This window comes from Leptonychotes weddellii, chromosome 2 (genome assembly GCF_054177405.1).
Source record: "Leptonychotes weddellii isolate Sample4059 chromosome 2, ASM5417740v2, whole genome shotgun sequence".
NCBI lineage: Eukaryota > Metazoa > Chordata > Mammalia > Carnivora > Phocidae > Leptonychotes > Leptonychotes weddellii.
The window spans coordinates 228,713-240,409 of NC_138370.1; the positions used below are offsets into that span (position 1 = coordinate 228,713).

Below are 11,697 nucleotides of genomic sequence, written 5' to 3' on the forward strand. Positions count from 1 at the left end.
CAGCCTGGCCGAGGGGGACGGCCACTCGCCGCGTCACCCGCGTCGGCTGTCACATCTTCAGGAGCAAGCGCTGGGGGCTCCCAACCTTCAATCTCATCTGGTTTCTTAGACTGAATATTCTGTTTTAAAACCAAATTGTCCCAAAATCCAGACTTCTTCTCTGTCTTCAACTCCTCTCTTAACCGCAAGTTAGTTCTGTGGGAGACAAGACAGCCAAGTGTTGGTGACCAGTGATCTCAGGCCCTCAATTAGTGTCCACCGTATACACCTAACACTCTTTTAAAATTTAAGTCATTTAGAAAGTGACCACAAATCTGTAATAAAGAATTTTAATTAAAATTAGTAAAAAAATTCGTCACTGCGTATTAGGGAAACCGTGAAAGCTGTATTTTAAGGTACCACACTTGGCCGTACACAAAGAGCTAGTTTTCACACAAGGAAATACTCAAGTATTTGAGCAAAGTAGAAAACAGGAAATGCAGGGTCCTAGTTAAGAAATATGCGGACAAATACTCCATTTATCAAATCCGTTTTCAACAGCTATTCACATACAGAGCAGTGAGTGGGTAATTTGCTGAACACAAATGAGACTCAGACATGAGGGGGCCGGGGACGGGCCGCTGTCCCTCTGGCCCAACAGCAGGGGCATCCCCGGGACGCCACGGTGCACGCACAGCCTAGGCCGCACCCCCCAAGAGTCCCGTGCACTGGACTGGGGGACCCCACAGACGCTGACCCCGGGGACCCAGGCCCACAGCCCTCCGTGGGGCGGGCAGGAGGGTGAGGAGGAGGAGTCCCGGCCGTGGGGCTGGAGCGGGGCAGCCTGGACGCCCCTGGCCCCCACAACAGCTCCTCCTCTGCGGCCAGGCCCCCTGAGGCTCACCTCTCGTCAAACACGCCGTTGGCAATCCCACTCAGCTCTCACTGAGTTTATCTTTTCATGTTTAAATAGACTTTTAAAAATTCTGTGTATAATAAACAGCAATATGGGGCGCCTGGGTGGCTCAGTCGTTAAGCGTCTGCCTTCGGCTCAGGTCATGATCTCAGCGTCCTGGGATCGAGCCCGACATCGGGCTCCCTGCTCCGCGGGAAGCCTGCTTCTCACTCTCCCCCCTGCTTGTGTTCCCTCTCTCGCTGTCTCTCTCTCTCTCTCAAATAAATAAATAAAATCTTTAAAAAAAAAAAACAAAAAATAAACAGCAATATGTCAGTTTAAATATATTCAATTTTCTAAAATCTTTTACAGTTCACCAATCCTTTGCATTTTTAACTTTTCTCCCCCCTGATTTTCTGCAGTCAGTAAACCTCTCACGCATGGCTAGAGGCTGCTTTGAAGGCTGAGTGGTTTCCGATCCCGAGTTCGAGAGCTGGTCTGGGAAAGCGCATCTCACTTCCTACTTTCTTCTGTTGCCACGTCTTCTGCTCTGTCCACTCACCGTCCCCCCCCCCCGGAACCCACGGACACTTACCCTTTGGACTTGGGGGATTTACATCTTTCCAGCAGGTGTTGTTCGTCGTCTTTATTAAACAGAGAAGTCACTTCTTTCCAGCCTCGGAAACTTGCTCCCTGAACCTAACAGGAGGTTAGAAAACGGTCAACTCCGATGGAGGAAAGAAAGAAGACGGTTCTGTACCCGGTGACCCTGGAGCCTCAGGCGAGCACAACAGCGCAGACTCGTCCCGCCTCTGCCAGCTCCGCGCACACGCGGTCCCCCGGCTGCAGAGCCCACGGCCGGGCCCGGTCGCCTCGCTCAGGAACAGGCTGGGCGGCATCTGCTCAGCCCCTCGGCCCGAGGCGGACAGGAAGGCACCGCGTCAGGCTGTGTCTGACCCTGGCGTCTGGCTCTGCGCACATCCCAAGGTCTGCGTTAGGAAGAAGGAAGCGTCGGAGGGAAAGGAAGGTCCCCGTGAACTCACTCGGCGCCTGGGGTCGTACAGCTGGGCCTGGAGGACGGTGACCCTAGCGCTCTGAGACGTTAAACCCGTAACGTGACCTAAAGCAACCCCAGAAACTGGACCGGGAGGCGGCGCGACGGTGCTGACTCGGCGTCTGAGACTCTGACGCCACAGAGGCTGGGTCGCCAGCCCGCGGGGCCACTGCGGGTGGGGACCGGTCAGGGCCGCGCGGGGACAGGCCTCAGGAGCCTGCCTCACGGACGCGGACGCAGGCAGCCTCGAGGCGGGGGTGCCGGGGGGAGCAGCCAGCAGGCCGGGAGGCCGGCAGACGCGTCGCACGGGCCGGGCAGGGCAGGGCCGGGCCGGGGCGGCAGCGCTCACGCCGCCCAGGCGGAAACAGCCCCGGCAGAGGGGGAGGACGGGTGTCCGCTCAGCACCAGGAGCCCAGGCTCGGGCAGGGGCCTCCCCGCACGCGCTCCTGCTCACCCCGCGACGAGGTCTGGGGAGGCCCCGTCCTTCCACCGGCTCTGCCGCGGGACCTGGTTCAGCAGGCACCTGCCAGCCCGGGGGCCCCACACGGGCCGCTCAGTCCCAGGCCCTCCTGCCGCCCCGCGTCCTCGCGGACGCACAACTCCCTGGGCCGTCACCGAAATCCGAGTGCGAGCTCGTCGGTCTCGCCCCGCATTCAGGGGCCTCCCCCGAAGCCGGGTGCTCATGGGCTCCTGCCCGGACGGTCAGACACTTGTGGGGCACGTCTCATAGGCGCGGGCGGCGAGGACAGCGGGCCTCCTGAGGGGCTGAGGTCCCTCCCATCACACCTGCCCCCGGGCCGGTCCGCCACGGCGGCGCCACCCGCAGCCCGCGGTTGCTCCGAGGACACGCGCCACGCGGGGGTAGACCCCGTTCACGTCGACCCTTCGCAGCATCTCTGGGCGCAGTCGCCGGGGAGCCCAGCAGCCGCAGACGTCCTCCCAAGGCTCCTGACCGGTGAAGGCGCGGCGGGAAACGGGGCAGCGGGCGCCCGCCTGGGGGGCTTCACAGCGAAGGAAGCAGATGCCCAGACGCACGGCCAGCGGAAGGGTCCCGTGCGCGCACGGGCTGCTTCTCGGCCGTGAACAACGAGGGGTCCCACCGTCGGACACGGCTGTGCTGAGAATCAGCGCCAGCTGGTCTCACGCACGAGTGCAGTCCAAACCAGGAGACCACACTGTCCCCAAAGAACTGCCGGCGGCGGCCGCAGGAGGTTGGGGGAGGGGACAGGTGCAGGCGCCGAGAAACCAGCGCTGGGGTGTGCGGGCGCACGACAGCTGGGACGGAGCACGGCGGACCCCGGGACGCTCATCACAGCGGAAACGCTCCCGACAAGCCGGGTGTCAGGCGAGCGGGGCGTGGGCATCACTTCACACCGTCGTGCCCTACGCGTTCAGCTCACACGGTGCCGGGCGTCGCCGTTCTCAGTAAGACGCGGGGGCGGCAGCGGGGGCCGAAGGGCACGTCCGCCTCCACCACACACCAGCGAACGGGAACCCCGAGGGAAGCGCCTTAAACTGCCAGCCCGAGGAGTAAGAATTTACTCGGCTACTCGGCGCGGCGCACGGAACGCGCTCCCCGCCTGCGCTCTGCGCCTCGGGCCGCCGCGCCTCCCCGGCGGCCGGTGCACGCTCACCGCCCGCAGACACACCGACGCCCTCAGCCCGCGGAGGCCGCACGCCCCGATCTCCGCCCCACACGGCCCAGCGCGGACTGCCCGTAACGCCCGCCTCCACCTGCGCCTCGCCTCCCCTCGGCACGGGCCGCTGGCACGAGAGCGAGGCTCCGCCGCCCAGCGCGCGCTCGTCCAGGGTCACGGCTGGGACTCGGCCTCGGAGGCACCGCGAGTCGTCAGGACAAGCGCGCAACACGCTCGGCGCGGATGAGCCGTTGGAAGAGGCCAAGTCACAGGAGCGACCGCACTGAGATGATAAGCAGCAGAGACACAGACACGGCCGAGGAGTTCCGCGTGAGCGCCCATGACGCCACGGGCAGCCAGACCCGGGCTCGGCCGGGAGGGGGTCGTCTCAGCCCGCGACTCTGGTCCTGAACACACGCTCCCCGCACCGGGCTCGACGGCAGGCTCCCCCGCTGGCATCTGCGCCTTGTGCCAGGGAGGGCCCGAGGGAACGTCGCACGTGCCGCACTCGGACGCGACTGCAGTCACCCCACAGGTCCCAGCGGGCCCGACCTCAGAGGGGCCCCGGCCCGAACACCATTCTAAAGGACGCCCGCGACTGGGTGTGCTCGCGAGGACCTGAGTTTCTCCTGCGGTGGAGAGCCAGTGCGGGCTGTGTCTGTCGGGCATCTTCGTCCCATCCGGGGGCAGCACACCCTGTAACAAAGGGGAGACGGGCCCAGCGCCTCCTGGACACACAGGATCCGGGGCTCCAGAGCTCTTTACAACCACGGCCAGGCTCGGAGAAGTGACAGCCAGGAAAACGAAGACAGAATGATGTTCTATCTATAGCCCGAGTGGTACCCAAGAAGTTGGGCTGTGGAAACGAGAACATGAGCTTCACACAGAACAAGGTGTCCCTTTTGCCCCGACCTCAGCTGCACCTCACTTCATGCCCCATGAAGAAAAAGCTGTGAAATCATCCAAAACTGACCAAAATTCTTTCTGCTGGAGCGACTTGGCAGAAGTGCCTCATCGCCAAACACGTTCAGAGAGGCCAGATGACCTTTGGAGGCAGCACGCCCTCAAGCACATGTCCTGCTGGCCCCACAAGATTGCAAGCTCTGAGTACAACACACGAATGGATGTCTATGAACGATCACATAGAAAATTCAGAGTAATGCTCTTAACAACACACAAGCAAGATGAAAAGTAAAACAAAGAAAAAGAAACCATGAAATAACCCAGAAATCCTAGAACTGAATAACCCCTGAGGAGAAAAATTCAAGCGCTCCAACAGCTGACCTGACGATGCAGAAAGAGTGAGTGACCTTTGAAATTTTCCAACTAGAAGGGCAAAAAGAAAAATGCGTGAAGAAAGCCTATGGGAATTATTCCTGCACTGTGGGAATTCCAGGAGAAGAGAGAGAGATAGAAAAGTGTATTTAAAGCAGTAACGACTGAAAGTTTCCAAGCCTGGGACAGAAATGGACGTCCAGATTCACGAGGCTCAAGGGACCCCAAACAGGTTGAACCTGAATAGGGCTTCGGTGAGATACGTTATAATTACATTGTCGAAGACAAAGAGAGAACTTTGAGAGCAACAAGAGAAAACAGACAAGTTACACAGAAGGAACTAGCCTTATATGGGGTGATTTTTCACCACAAACTCTTGGGGCCAAAAGAGAATAGGATGATGTATTCAAAGTATTTACAGACAAAGAAAACCCTGTTAACCAGGAATTCTATACCTGACGCAGCTATCCTTCAGAAATGAGGGGAGATAAAACACTTTCCTTAACAAACAAAAGTGGACAGAGCTCACCGCCGCTATGCCTGCCCTCCGTGAAATGCTCAATAGGGGTTTTCTAGGAGGAAATAACAAAATGCCAACTAACATCATAAAAACATGAGCAGGAACATAAAACTCACTGGTCAAGGTAAATTTAGTTGGTCAGTTCTGTAATACAGTCCTGGTGGTACATAATTCACTTACAACTTTAAAGGTTAAAATACAGTAAACATAACCAGAACTATCATATTCTGTTATTGGATACACCATGTAAGAAATACGTAAACTGTAGCCCCAACAGCCTCCAACGTGAGAGGGCAGGGAACAGAGTGTCAAGTTGAGGAAGCTACTGAAGTTATCAGTAAACTGTTTCACAAAATCCTCATGATAACCACAGGGGAAAAACCTGCAGTAATCACACAAAAGATCATTATAAAAAGTTAAAGTACACTGATACCAAACGACATCAAAACACAAAAAAAGAGGGCAGGATAAGAAGCAAGAAACAATGTGTCTACAAAACAGCCAGAGAACAATCAAGAAAATGACAACAGTAAGTCCTTATCTACCAACAAATATAAAAAAGTCAAATTCTCCAATCAAAAGATATATAATAGCTGAATAAATAAAAACGCACGATCCAAAGATACGCTGCCTACAAGAGATTCACTTTAGTCCTAAAGACCCATGTAGACTGAGATTGAAGGTGTGGAAAAAAAGATTTCAAGCAAATGGTAACCGAAAAAAGCAGGAGTGGCTATCTTTAGATCAGACAAAATGGACCTTAAAAATGGTAGCGAGAGACAAGGGAGATCGTTATATACCAATGAAGGGGTCGGTCCATCAAGAAGACATGACCGTTGTAAATATTCACGCATCAGAACACCTATACACACTAAGCAAAAACCCACAGAGCCAAAAGGAGAAATAAACAGTAATGCAGTTAATAGTGGGGGATTTAATGCCCCTCTATCAACAAGGGATCATCCAGACAGAGAATCAATAAAGAAACGGGACCTGAACACTACAGACTAACGGACCCAGCAGACACGCACGCAACATTCTGACGACAGTGGGACGCACACTCTTCAAGCACGCGTGGAGTGTCTTCTTGGACCACAAGGGTGTAAAACCAGAAATGAATACAGGAGGAAAACGGGAAACTCAGGAATGCCTGGAAATTATAAAACATTCTTCTGAACAAACAATGGATCAAAGAAGATATTAAAGGGGAAATAAAAAATCTAGAGACAAACAAAAATGGAAAATAACATACAAAAACTTGTGGGATGTAGCAAAAGCTGTTCTAAGAGGGACGTTCACACAGAAACAAGATCTCAGGTGAACAACAGAACACGATGCCTCAGGGCACTAGAAAAACAAGAGCAGACTGGGCGCAAAGTTGGCAGAATGAAGGAAAGGATAAAGATTAGGGGAGAAGGGGCGCCTGGGTGGCTCAGTCGTTAAGCGTCTGCCTTCGGCTCAGGTCATGATCCCAGGGGCCTGGGATCGAGCCCCACATCGGGCTCCCAGCTCCGCGGGAAGCCTGCTTCTCCCTCTCCCACTCCCCCCTGCTTGTGTTCCCTCTCTCGCTGTGTCTCTCCATCAAATAAATAAAAATCTTCAAACAAAACAAAACACACATTTTACCACATCATTCAAATCATGTCAAAGCTGAAGGGTGATGAATGAGCCACAGCACTTCACTGGTGAGGACAAAGGGAGTAGAATAACCACATGCCTCCGAAAAAAGGAACGAGCGCAGGGAACACAGTGTTCCGGTCGGTTCCATGGACGCCACAGAGCTGTGGGTGCCGGTCCAGCCCAGATGCTATGTAATGTCGATACGTCACTGCTTCACAAAAGCTATTTAATGTGCGTACTTTTTTTTTTTTTTAAAGATTTTATTTATTTATTCATGAGAGACAGAGAGAGAGAGAGGCAGAGGGAGAAGCAGGCTCCCAAGGAGCAGGGAGCCCGATGCGGGACTCGATCCCAGGACCCTGGGATCATGACCTGAGCCGAAGGCAGACGCTTAACCATCTGAGCCACCCAGGCGCCCAATGTGCGTACTTTTTAAAGGTATTTAAGTTCATAGGTCAGGACAGAAAATTAAAAATCTTTGTTAGGCCAGGTATCCCAATGTCTTGTTAGGAAGACACTGTTCTCATTAATGATGTGGTGACAGTTCAAGGTCAGCATTTCAGTTCATCTCACGAGGTCTGAGCTGTGCGATCCGGTGTGTGATCTGGTGCGAGGGGTCCTCTCACCCCTAGAATCGCTTGCGCACTGCACGCGTCTCCTGCTGTGGATGGAAAAGAGGTGAGCGCCCGTGAAACCCGGGGGCCCCGTCCTCCGTCCCAGCAGAGCGCAAGTCCAGGTTTTCACGCTGCCGCCAGCAGCAGTGACCCCCAGCCCGGCCCGCTGCAGACCATGGAGAGCACAGTTACCCCGCGGCCTGCCTTCCCCGCTCCGGAGTGTCCCCCGCGGGGACAGCACGGTCTGCTCTGTCTCCGAGGAGCCAGGCCAAGGTTTCAGTCATGATGGCATTTAAGAAGCCTAACTTTTTTCCAGACCATTCTAAATGGCAGAACTCACCACAGGCTTAGGTTTCGACAGTCTGAAGTTATTGAGAAATTGGGAATCCTGGAGAAATGGATTTCATAACCAAACTGTTGAGTGCCCGGCCCTCTCGCAGAACTGCGCCGTCAGGCCACGGGGACAATTCTGATGGCGCATTCAGCACCCACAGAGCGTGGGCCTTGGGAAGGCCGTGGAGGGCACGGCCAGCCTTCCTGCTGCAGGCGGCCCTGGGCCAAGAGGGGCAGCGTGCCCCTGAGCTCTGCCCGCCCAAACACCCACCCTTTAAAAGGCCATTCAGATGACCCCAAGGCAGGATGGGGATGAGCAGCCCTACGTGCCACTGAGGGCCGGTGGCAAACGAGGGGCAGCAGTGCCCTTGGGTCCCGGCAGGTGTGACACAGACAGCGCCCGCCTGCCCTGTCCCTGCCCTGTCCCTGACTAAGCCTCCATCCACGGTGAGGCGGGAGCCCGACTCTGTTCCTGGAGAACAGAGCCTCCCTGAGGTGCCAGGAGCACAGCGGGCCGTGGCCGCTTCCATGCAAAACCCGGGACGGAGGCAGCGCTGGGGGCCACAGGCCTCTCCGGGAGAGGCGGGCTGCCCAGCCGCCCACGGACCGTTCTCATCTGTCGGGGCGGCTCGGGCGAGGCCCCGGAAGCAGAGAAGTGGCAGCGCGTCACGCGGTCTGCTCTCCAAATCGCATTCTGTCCGCTGTGCCCCGTGCAGGTGCCCTCGGGGGGAGCCTGCAACTCAACGTGACCCACGGCCTCGGCGCTCGTTCCACGCACACAACACAGCAGCGCACACGTTTTGGAGCTCCTAATCCACGACGAAAATGCCTGCCATCAACCGCCTCTGATACGGCAGGGATCTGCCCGTCGGGTTCGCAGCTCTTCTCCGTACCCCGGCCACGGACCAGCCCCCGGGTTATCCGTGTGGATGGAAGGGAAGAGCCATGCCCAGGACTCAGAGCCGAGCACATCTTTACAAGAAAACACCCCCCCAAACGGGGTCACACCTCATGCCCACCCGCAGCAGGTTCAGGGACACAGAGTGGAGGACGTCCGTGCCCGAGCCAGGCGAGGCTGGAAGGAGCCGCAGGCCCCAAAATGACGCAGCTGGCAAGACGCGCACAAATCCGAATCCCTACCACGCGCCGCCCCCAGTATGCGCAGTACAAGCCGTGGCCGTTTAGACGTGTCCGTGTGTATATGCACGTTGATACATCTGCGTGAAGCGTTTACAAGTCTACATACTGACATCTCTCTGGGAGGCGTACATCTTCCATGCAAACAGACCTGAAGAAAAGAACGGGCTGGCCAGAAGACAGAAATTACAAAGAGAATCAGTGTCCATCCTTCAGTTAATTTTAAATTGTACATGTGTGTCTTAGTTTGGGCAGTTATAAAAAATACCCTGCAGATGGGGTGGCTTAACCAACGTTTCCTTCTCACAGTTCTGCAGGCAGGCCTGGCTTTCCGGGGTTGGGTGAGGGCCCACTTCCTCCTGGTTCACAGACGGGGTCTCTTCTGGAAGCACCTGCTCCCAGAGGCCCCTGGCCGAACCATCCCGCTGGGGGTTAGGTCTGAACAAGTGACCCCAGAGGGGCACAGACATCCAGCCTAGAGCGCTCGTGTGCGTGTGCTCTACCGTGGTAAGAACTTGGCACCCCTGTCTGAGCCAGCAGGACTGTTCCCTCAGTTCTCCCCGCGAGGGGCAACTGGTGCTGTTCCAGATGCACGCAAGACGGCCGAGTTCACTTTACATCACATGAGGACTCCTGCCGGGAAGGAGAGCCGCCCAGACCCCTCTCGGCCCAGCAGCCTCAGCTCTGGCTGTCCCCGCGGACCAGCAGCACTCGTGGGAAGGGGCCGGAGAGAGGGCTCAGCCTGCTGCCCGCGCAGGGACGCTCACAAGGCCCGGGAGACAAAGGACAGGCTGGGCCCTTCATGCGGCCGGTCCTCCTGGTCCTGGAGGGACAGGAAAGCAGGGAAGACGGGTCGGGGGGAGTGGCCGGGGCAGGTCAAAACGCAGATGAGGACGCAAAAAGGAGACCAGGTGTTGCTGAAGAGATGCCCAGTGCAACAGAGACACGTTTAGAAGAGAACACATGAAAACCCAACTGCGAGACGGGGTCAGGGTACTACTGTCTCTGACACAACGAGACACAGGAGGAGGGGGGAGGAGGTCCCAGGGCTGAACAGACAACCTGAAGCGGCAGCCCCAGCTCAGAACAAAACCGCTGTTCCAGCTCCCACGACGGGGGGCAGCACAGAGGCTCTCTGTCAAGTAAGTAAATACATGAAATTAAAAAAGGATACGTGCACCCCTATGTTTACAGCAGCATTATTTACAGTAGCCAAGCTATGGAAGCTGCCCAAGTGTCCACGGACAGACGAATGGATAAAGATGTGGTGTATATATACACAATGGAGTATTACTCAGCCATAAAAAGAATGAAATCTTGCCATTTGCAAGATGTGGCTAGAACTAGAGAGTATTATGCTAAGTGAAATACGTCAATCAGAGAAGGACAAATACCATGTGAGTTCACGCATATGTGGAATTTAAGAAACAAATGAGGAAAGGGGAAAAAGGAGGGGGCAAAGCAAGAACCAGACTCTTAACTACAGAGAACACACTGAGGGTTCTCAGAGGGGAGGAGGATAGGGGAGGAGGAAACAGGGAGATTAGGGAGTGCGTTGCTGTGCGTGATGAGCACCGGCTGACGTATGCAAGTGTGGAATTGATATCTTGTACGCCTAAAACTAACATCACACTGTATGCTAACTATACTGGAATTAAAAGAAAAGTCATAAAAAAAATCCCAAAGACTTCAACAAAAAGGATTTTATTAAAAAAATTAAATAAAAACAGCCAAGTAGAAAAATGGGCAAAACAATGGGAAAAGCAAGAGTCTTCTGAATACAAAAGTATCTTCTTGTTCACAGGAGAAGATCGTGACCTGAGACAGGGACCAGGTTATCTCTGCAAGTTTAATGATTCTGGCAGAGATATAAAAACAAAGGCGCCTCAGAGACAACGTGTGGCCTCAGAGCTCAGAGGAACCTTGCTGGCCTGCTGACCTGGTGGTGAAAACAGCTTTCCTACTTCGCCCTGGGCTCTGCCAGGCACCAGCCTCCACGAGACGTCCTCCCTGCAGTTTCTGTAAAACACGAGAGGAAGGGCCTGTTTGCCAGCCCACAGTGGGGCTCCTCACGTTTCCTCTGACAGGCTCAGACACTGCATCCGGGGTAACAGGTTCCTTTTTGTCTTTAGTTCTCTTTCTCTCATTTAGTTTTGGAATACAACAATGACGTGTTTATGGAGTCCAGAAGCCAGAAAACAGAGAAAGCAGGGTCCCTAATACATTCATTTACCAAGGGAGCTGAGAGCTCTTCACAAGCAGGAGGGGCATCGAGTCAGAGAATCCCAAACTAACACCCATACTTAGTCCACCATCTTAAAACCATCTGCGTTAGAAATCCACATACTGTCAGCAGAAACAGGGCACCTCTTTAGCCACACGCGGCCTGTCAGTGCCTGTCAGTGGGGCCAGTCTACACTTTGAGCTAACCCACTTCTTCACACTCTGCCGTTTACTTTTCAGAACAAAAACCAGCACTTCAACACAGACCGTGACAAGATAATCAAGACAAATGAACTTGTGTTCTTTGCTTATGCACATTTTGGAACCTAAATTTAGTAATAATTCATTCAGAGCTTTGAGGCAGCATTTTTAACCATTTCCCAGCCCTAGGAACTTCTCCCTTTTGTCCT

The 11,697-nt window shown here is 54.9% G+C and overlaps 1 protein-coding gene across 1 annotated transcript in view; it reads right to left on the reverse strand.

Annotated features, from left to right (window-relative positions):
* Window positions 1–10,993, reverse strand: part of TDRP (testis development related protein) — a 13,785-nt gene extending 2,792 nt beyond the window's left edge. The window contains exons 1-3 of the mRNA XM_081807006.1: window positions 5,370–10,993; window positions 1,470–1,573; window positions 86–195 (exon numbers count right to left, since the gene is read on the reverse strand). Coding sequence (XP_081663132.1) covers window positions 86–195; window positions 1,470–1,573; window positions 5,370–5,447 — 292 coding nt within the window. The 5' untranslated portion in view covers window positions 5,448–10,993. The remainder of the gene's footprint in view (window positions 1–85; window positions 196–1,469; window positions 1,574–5,369) is intronic.
* Window positions 10,994–11,697: the final 704 nt, after the last annotated feature.